This window comes from Ahaetulla prasina, chromosome 16 (genome assembly GCF_028640845.1).
Source record: "Ahaetulla prasina isolate Xishuangbanna chromosome 16, ASM2864084v1, whole genome shotgun sequence".
NCBI classification, from domain to species: domain Eukaryota; kingdom Metazoa; phylum Chordata; class Lepidosauria; order Squamata; family Colubridae; genus Ahaetulla; species Ahaetulla prasina.
This window is the reverse complement of record NC_080554.1, coordinates 5,462,248-5,470,000: the sequence shown is the minus strand read 5'-3', so window position 1 is coordinate 5,470,000 and position 7,753 is coordinate 5,462,248. Positions and strand designations below refer to the sequence as shown.

At 48.6% G+C, this 7,753-nt stretch overlaps 1 protein-coding gene across 5 annotated transcripts in view; it reads left to right on the top strand.

Moving 5' to 3' along the window:
* Positions 1–7,753, top strand: part of GARNL3 (GTPase activating Rap/RanGAP domain like 3) — a 102,024-nt gene that overhangs the window by 75,242 nt on the left and 19,029 nt on the right. For all 5 annotated transcript variants that reach the window (XR_009152281.1, XR_009152279.1, XR_009152280.1 and 2 more), the window contains exons 21-26: positions 358–533; positions 1,068–1,226; positions 3,866–3,932; positions 5,450–5,557; positions 5,694–5,812; positions 7,121–7,256. Coding sequence is in view for 2 of the 5 variants with exons in the window: in XM_058159071.1 (XP_058015054.1) it covers positions 358–533; positions 1,068–1,226; positions 3,866–3,932; positions 5,450–5,557; positions 5,694–5,812; positions 7,121–7,256 (765 nt within the window). In the remaining 3 variants the exon portion in view is untranslated. The remainder of the gene's footprint in view (positions 1–357; positions 534–1,067; positions 1,227–3,865; positions 3,933–5,449; positions 5,558–5,693; positions 5,813–7,120; positions 7,257–7,753) is intronic.

Sequence of the window (7,753 nt, the reverse complement as noted above, 5' to 3'; positions counted from 1 at the left end):
TCAAAATATGTATGGAAGTTAAAAGAAAATTACAAATAAAACACACACACACACACACACACACACATATAAAAAGAAGTGTGGGTAGCTCCTTCACTGGAGGCTTTCAAAAAAAGACTGGACAACCATTTATCTGTATAGGGTCTCCTGCTCGAGCAGCGGGTGGGACTAGAAGACCTCCAAGGTCCCTTCCAACTCTGTTATTCTACCTTCTGTGTTCAGTTTTGAGGAGGAAGGATCTGGATCTCCCTGCGCTTCAGAAAGAAAAGTTAAACTGGAAGTCTTTTAGCTTTGTCTCCTGTTTGGGAAACTCCCCTTTGGTTCGTTGCTTTACTGACTCTGACTTCTGTCCTCCAGGCTGCCATCTCTACGCCATCAACACTCACCACAGCAATGAACTACGGATCATCGTCGCGATTCGGAACAAGCTCCTTCTCGTCACCCGGAAGTTCAGGCGGTGGGAGACTCTGAACGGTGCACCCTTGGCGTCCCCCCAGTCCGAATCCCCCATAGAGGAGTTCCAATACATCAGGGTAGGTTTGAGGTAACGCATCAGCGGATGAGCTGCCGAGCGGAGATAAAACAATGACAGATGAGCGAGGCCGGTATTTCACCCAACCTTGGCAAACTTTTAAGTTGTGAAATGGGCCCATTTCCAGCCTTCCCAAACTTCCGGTAGGCCCGTTTTTCGGCCTCCCCGACCCTCCGTGCGCGCCCTGCACTTACCTGTACCTAAAACAGGCTGCATGGGGACTCCTGGAAGGAGCGGGATGGGGTGGGGAGGCAGTCATGAGTAGTCATGAACTCTTTCTGCACAGAATCTTAGCTAGAGGTTTGCCCGAACCCCCAGCAGCCCGCTCCTGCCTATCTTGAGATGCAGAGAGCTTTTTCAATCTTTTGCAAAAGCCAAAAAACGTTACAGACAATAAGAAATCCGGTTAGGTGGTTTCCTATGGACATCCTTAATTTGCCTGTGCTGTTTTTCATATTCAGGATTTTCCACCCACCCCCGGTCTGTTCCTGCCAAATTTCACAGTCCCTTTTTTTTTCTGATTTTCCTGGCGCAGGAAATCTGCTTATCCGACCCACCTGTGGTCATGACATTGGTGGATGGCCCCACCGGCGAAAATGACAACCTGATCTGTGTGGCCTACCGACACCAGTTTGACCTGGTCAGCGAGAGCACGGGCGAGTGCTACCGGATGCACAATGTGGACGCGAGCAGGGTAGGTTCAGTACAGAGTCCGGTACACAATTCAGAATTAGGTTCGCATTGGAAGATCCTGTCCTTCAGAATCGGAGGGAGAAGAAACCGAGGTATTTTCCCCCGATAGTCCAATAGTAATGGGAATATTGCGCCACGCTGGCACAGTGGTTAGAGTGCAGTACTGCAGGCTATTTCTGCTGACTGCCGGGTGCCTGCAATTTGGCAGTTCGAATCTCAACAGACTCAAGGTTGACTCAGCCTTCTGTCCTTCCGAGGTGGGTAAAATGAGGACCCAAATTGTGGGGGTAATAGGCTGACTCTGTAAACCACTTAGAGAAAGCTGTAAAAACACTGTAAAGCAGTATCTAAATCTAAGTGCTATTGCTCTTCCTCCCTTCCTCCCTCCATTCCTTCTTTCCTTCCTTCCTCCCTCCTTTCCTCTCTCTCTCCTTCCCTTGTTTCCTCCCTCCGTCCCTCCCTCAGCCTTCCATCCTTCCGAGGTTGGTAAAACGAGGACCCAGATTATTGGGGGCAATAGGCTGACTCTGTAAACCGCTTAGAGGGGGCTGTAAAAGCACTGTGAAGCGGTATATAAGTCTACATGCTATTGCTATTGCATCCAATTTTGGTCGTCATGATATAAAAAAAGATGTTGAGATTCTAGAAAGAAGGCAGAGAAGAGCAACCAAGATGATTAGGGGACTGGAGGCTAAAACATATGAAGAATAGTTGCAGGAACTCGGTATGCCTAGTTTAATGAAAAGAAGGACTAGGGGAGACATAATAGCAGTGTTCCAATATCTCAGGGGTTGCCACAAATAAATGGGAGACAATCTATTCTCCAAAGCACCTGAGAGTAGAACAAGAAGCAATGGGTGGAAGCTTTTCAGAGGAAGAGCCAACCTGGGTAACTAAGGAGAAATTTCCCGACAATTAATCAGTGGGACAGCTTGCCTCCAGAAGTTGTGGGTGCTCCATCACTGGAGGTTTTCAAGAAGAGTTTGGACAGCCACTTGTCTGGAATGTTATAGGGGTCTCCTGCTTGAGCAGGGGGTTGGACTAGATGATCTCCAAGGTCCCTTCCAACTCTGTCATTCAGTCAAAAGTCTGTAGAGATTCTCAGTCATCCAGGTCATGGTTGTCCCAAAGGTGCTTTTTCAAGAGGCAACTGGACTTTCTTGTTTTTTTACTTTTGAAGATGTTTTGCTTCTCATCCAAAGAAGTTTCTTCAGCTCTGATAGGATAGTGGAGAATGGAAGGATTTATATTCCTTGCAGACAGCTGGACATTTGCATCCTTCTGGTGGGTGGAATGGATTTCCAGAGGAAAACATTGCAGATTACAGGAACCAGAAGGACTACTCAGGAGATCCTGAAGACACAGATAAACCTCCAAGCGCTTCAATGACCCTCTAAAAGGGATTCCCCACCATCCAGTCGGAGCTGAAGAAGCTTCTTGGATGAGAAGCAAAACATCTTCAAAGAAAACCAAAGGAAGTCCAGTTGCCTCCTGAAAATGCACCTTTGGACTTGGATGACTGAGAATCTCCATAGACATAAACCTCCAAGTGCTTCAATGACCCTCTAAAACAGGGGTCTCCAACCTTGGCAACTTTAAGCCATGACGGACTTCAACTCCCAGTCTGCCAGTTAAGTTCCGCCAGGCTTAAAGTTGCCAAGGTTGGGGACCCCTGCTCTAAAAGGATGCAAATGACCAGCTGTCTGCAAGGAGTATAAATCCTTCCCTTCCCCACCATCCAGTCAGAGCTGAAGAAGCGTGTTGGATGAGAAGCGAAACGTCTTCAAAGAAAAACCAGAAAGTCCAGTTGCCTCTTGAAAAAAAACCACTCTTTGGGACTGTCATTCAGTCCACTTTCCAAATTGCGGGGTAGATGAGCACAGGCCAATTCCAGCTTCGGCGGTGACACGAAACAATCGGGAACGACAGTTTCCATAGTGTTGTGTCTTGCCCGCTCTCACCACAGCCGGGACCTTCTTATCTGCTTCCGAACGCTGAGGAATGTCCTAGTATGCCTCCCGGCCCCAGCCCTGGCTCCATGCCCAGACAGGCTGAGGAGGAGGAAGCACCTCCCGGCCCCAGCCCTGGCTCCATGCCCAGACAGGCTGAGGAGGAGGAAGCACCTCCCGGCCCCAGCCCTGGCTCCATGCCCAGGCAAACGGAGCAACTAGACCCCTCCCCCTCCCCCACAGCATGTGAGCCTGAGGGAGGCCAATTACCAACAGCTGCCGACTGGAGTGACCCTTGCTTCAGAAGAATTGATAGGCGGCGGCGTCAGAAGGAAGGGAGGGGCAGGCCTGGATAAGTGCTGAGTCATGGAGCCACACCCCATGGCCTATATAAAGGACCTGCTTTCTGGCATTCTCTGAGTCAGGCAAAGTCGAACATATCTTGCTGAAGTCACTTTGTGGTCTCCTGCCTGCCTTGAGGACTTTGCTAGGACTTTGGCAGAGCTGCAGAGGCATGCCTGATTCAGATTTCCCTGACCCGGCCGTCAGCGGAGGAGTGGGACACGACACATAGAGAGTACAGCATCTGAAAGCTAGAGGGGAGAGGGGAGGGAAAGGAGAGATCCTTGCACTCGGTTGCAGTCAGCCTGGCCTCCAGTCCGCCCACTATCCTTGCCCATTATCATTGCAGGTTAATTTTGTTGCAGCTATTGATGTATATGAAGATGGAGAAGCTAGCCTCCTTTTGTGCTACAATTGTAAGTACCATTTTCTACTCCGGAAGTGCCGAAAAGCTGAGACTTCTTTGGCATCAACCTAGACCAGGCCTAATTTATCATATGTGCGTCAGGCTCTGAGTAATGCTACCCATTACAAATCAATCTCCGAGGCATTGCTTTTCCCCAAAGAACAAATTTGTATTTAGAGACAACATCTTGGAGTTACCGGTGAAAAGCCAGTACTGAAGTTCCCAGACTTTCCACCCCAATATAAGTTTCTGTTTCTCAAGCTCCCAAAAAAACCGTCACGTTTGTCCAACCAAGATGGGAGCTGGTTGCTCGGCGACTTCTCTCCTCCTCCTCCGGTCAGCCAGACGTTGGAATGTATGGTTGACACATCGACTAGCTATTGTTGTGACCTAGGCCCAAGTAGTTATTACCAGACACAATCAGTCCTAAGCTAATGTATTTTATTAGAACAGCTGAGAATTACTTCATTCTCAGCTTAGTCCAAATTAAATCCAAAACAAAGTCGTTCAGAAAAAGTCCTTCGGCCTTATCACAGACCTTTGTCTTCTTTGGCACCCTGCCAAAGGCTTTTCTTGGCAGGAATCCCAAGAAGTTCAGAAACAAGAGACTCTGACAAGAAACAATTGTAGCAACGTTGCTTTCCTACAAAAAGCCCAAGAGCCGTTGCTGCTCTTTTAAGCCTTATGGGATGGGCCAATCATCTCCTGGCCTTACTCCTGAGTCATCCTTTTTGCTTTAGCTGCTCTTGCCTTCTGGCAGCTCTGCACATGCGTGCACTAGGAACAGGATCCTCCTGTTCCTCTGCCTCTCTGCTGTCCCCCTCTGGAGGCTCCGGAGTTCACACATCACTCCCAGATGGCCCTGGTCTCATCTCTACCTCTGATGCAGAGCCCTCATCCGGGCCTTCCCCAGACTCCAGGACTGGCCCATTGTCCTCCCCAGCCTCCTCACTGACTCCACTGCCAGCTCCACAGGCTGCTGGCAGACCACAACAGATTTGTGCAAGCTGTGTGAAGAAGTTTGGAAAAGGACTCCCCCTCCCCCAGCTGTCATGCGATGGCCCGGTAGACCCATTTTTCCTCTCTCACCTGGCTCCAGATCCTCTCTATGAGTCTGGGGAGGGCAAAAACAGCCTTCCCCACCCCCCAGAGGCCCTCTGGAGGCAGTAATGGCCTGTTTGCCAACTTCCAGTTGGACAGGAAGTGACGTTTTTTGCTGCCTCCAGAGACTCCTAGACCTCCTTCTGTTTTTATGCCAGCTCTCCTCCTCCTCTTCTTTTTCTCCTCCTCCTCCTTCTCCTCCTCCTCTTCTTCTTATTCTCCTCCTCCTCCTCCTCTTATTATTATTATTACTATTCCCCTTCTCCTCCTCCTCCTCCTCTTCTTTTTCTTCTTCCCCACCTCCTCCTCTTATTATTATTATTATTCCCGTCCTCCTCCTCTTCTTCTTCTTCCCCTCCTCCTCCTCCTCTTCCTCCTCCTCCTCCTTCTCCTTCCACAGTTGTTCCTTTTTTGTTGTTGTTGCAGATGTTTGCTATTACCGTAAAGTGTGTCCCTTCAACGGAGGCACGGCTCTGGTCCAGCCCCTGGCCTCAGACTACCATTTCAGCTGGAACCAAGTTCCTTACGCGATCGGTAAGAAAACCAAGCCGCCTGTGACCTTTCAGCTGGGCTGGGTTGTCCAGGAGCACATCTTGGAAAGCTTCAGGAATGCCTGTCACCTTCTGGGTTGTCTTCTTCGTTGATGACCCTCTTCTACTGTCTCCTGCAGTTTGCGCCTTTCCTTACATCTTGGCCTTCACTACTGACTCCATCGAGATCCGGTTGGTGGTGAACGGGAACCTGGTTCATACAGCTGTGGTCCCAGCCTTGCAGCTGGTGGCATCGAGGGTAAGGAGAAAAGGGCAGAACCAGATCTGCCCCGTCAAATTCCTTTTCCCCCCAGGATGGGTTTCCTCGCCATTTGGGGTTAGCTCTGAAGATATTGGAATCCTCAATGTTCTCTTCTTGCTTCTCCGACCCATCATTAAATTTCCAGCCCGCTTAAGTTGTACAACTCAAGACGGCTCCCAGTTATGAAGTCTCCTATGGAAGGTTTGGAACCCTTTCTCTCAAAATGTTTGAGGGTTTGGAGGTTTTTAGCAATAGCAATAACTCTTAGACTTATATACCGTTCACAGTGCTTGACAGCCCTCTCCAAGCAGTTTACAGAGTCAGCCTCTGGCCCCCAACAATCTGGGTCCTCATTTTACCCACCTCGGAAGGATGGAAAGCTGAGTCAACCTTGAGCCGATCAGGACCGAACTGCTGGCAGTTGGCAGAGTTGGCCTGCAATCCTGCATTCTAACTACTGCGCCAGCATGGCAGAGTGGAATGGAGTGGAGTGGAATGGAATGGAATGGAATGGAAGTAGAGTAGACTAGAGTAGACTTGAGTATAGAGCAGAGTACAGTACAGTACAGTAGAATGGAACGGAACGGAACGGAACGGAACGGAACAGAACAGAACAGAACAGAACAGAACAGAACAGAAATTGAATAGAATAGAATAGAATAGAATAGAATAGAATAGAATAGAATAGAATAGAATAGAATAATATACCACAGATATGTAATCCTATGGTCCCCAACAATCTGGGTCCTCATTTTAACGACCTTCCAAGGCTGAATCAGCCTTGAGCCTCGTCAGGATCGAACACCAAGCTGTGGGCAGAGTCAGCCTGCAATGCTGCATTTTAACTGCTGCGCCACCATAACTCTTCCTTCTTTTAAAGAGACCGGACAACCATTTTTCTGAAAGGGTTTTCTGCATCAGCAGGGGAGGTTGGATTAGAACAGGGGTCTCCAATCTTGGTCCCTTTAAGACTTGTGGACTTCAACTCCCAGAGTTCCTCAGCCAGCTTTGCTGGCTGAGGGACTCTGGGAGTTGAAGTCCACAAGTCTTAAAAGGGACCAAGGTTGGAGACCCCTGGCCTAGAAGACCTCCCCAGGTCCCTTCCAACTGTGTTCTTCTGTTTGCATAGCGGACGAAAAGGTTCATTTATTGTAGAAGCCTGTAACGGCATCTCCCATTCGCTGGATGTTTGGGAACTCTCTTTCTCCCAGCCGCAGTTATGAGGCCGCTTTCCAAAGAAGAGAGCCCGTTAGACAAGGGCTAGGAGGAGCTGCCTTTGCTAACTCAACTCCCTTCTCCTTCCAGTCAGATATCTACTTCCGAGCTGCCACAGCAGTGAGCGAGGTGTCCAACAGCAGTTCGAAGGAGACCAGCTCGCCAGGATCCCCTCAGACGCCTTCCGTCCAGGAAAATCTGATTTTCTCTCCTTCCGCAGCAGAAGGTAAGGAGACTGGGCTGGATGATTTGCTGAAGCATCGGTACTTTCCGACATCGATTCCAAATATCGGGCTTTCTGTTTTACCCCATCGTAGAGGTTAGGCTGCCTCATGGAAGGATCAGGTCGACATTCCTCCCGAGAAATGTCTGTGGAGATTCTCAGCCATCCAAGTCGTGGTTGTCCCCAAGGTTGCCTTTTTTTTCAAGAGGCAACTGGGTTTCCTTCGTTTTTCCTTGAAGACGTTTCACTTTTCCTCCAAGAAGCTTCTTCAGAATAGAATAGAATAGAATAGAATAGAATAGAATAGAATAGAATAGAATAGAATAGAATAGAATAGAATAGAATAGAATTTTATTGGCCAAGTGTGATTGGACACACAAGGAATTTGTCTTGGTGCATATGCTCTCAGTGTACATAAAAGAAAAGATACGTTCATCAAGGTACAACATTTACAACACAATTGATGGTCAATATATCAATATAAATCATAAGGATTGCCA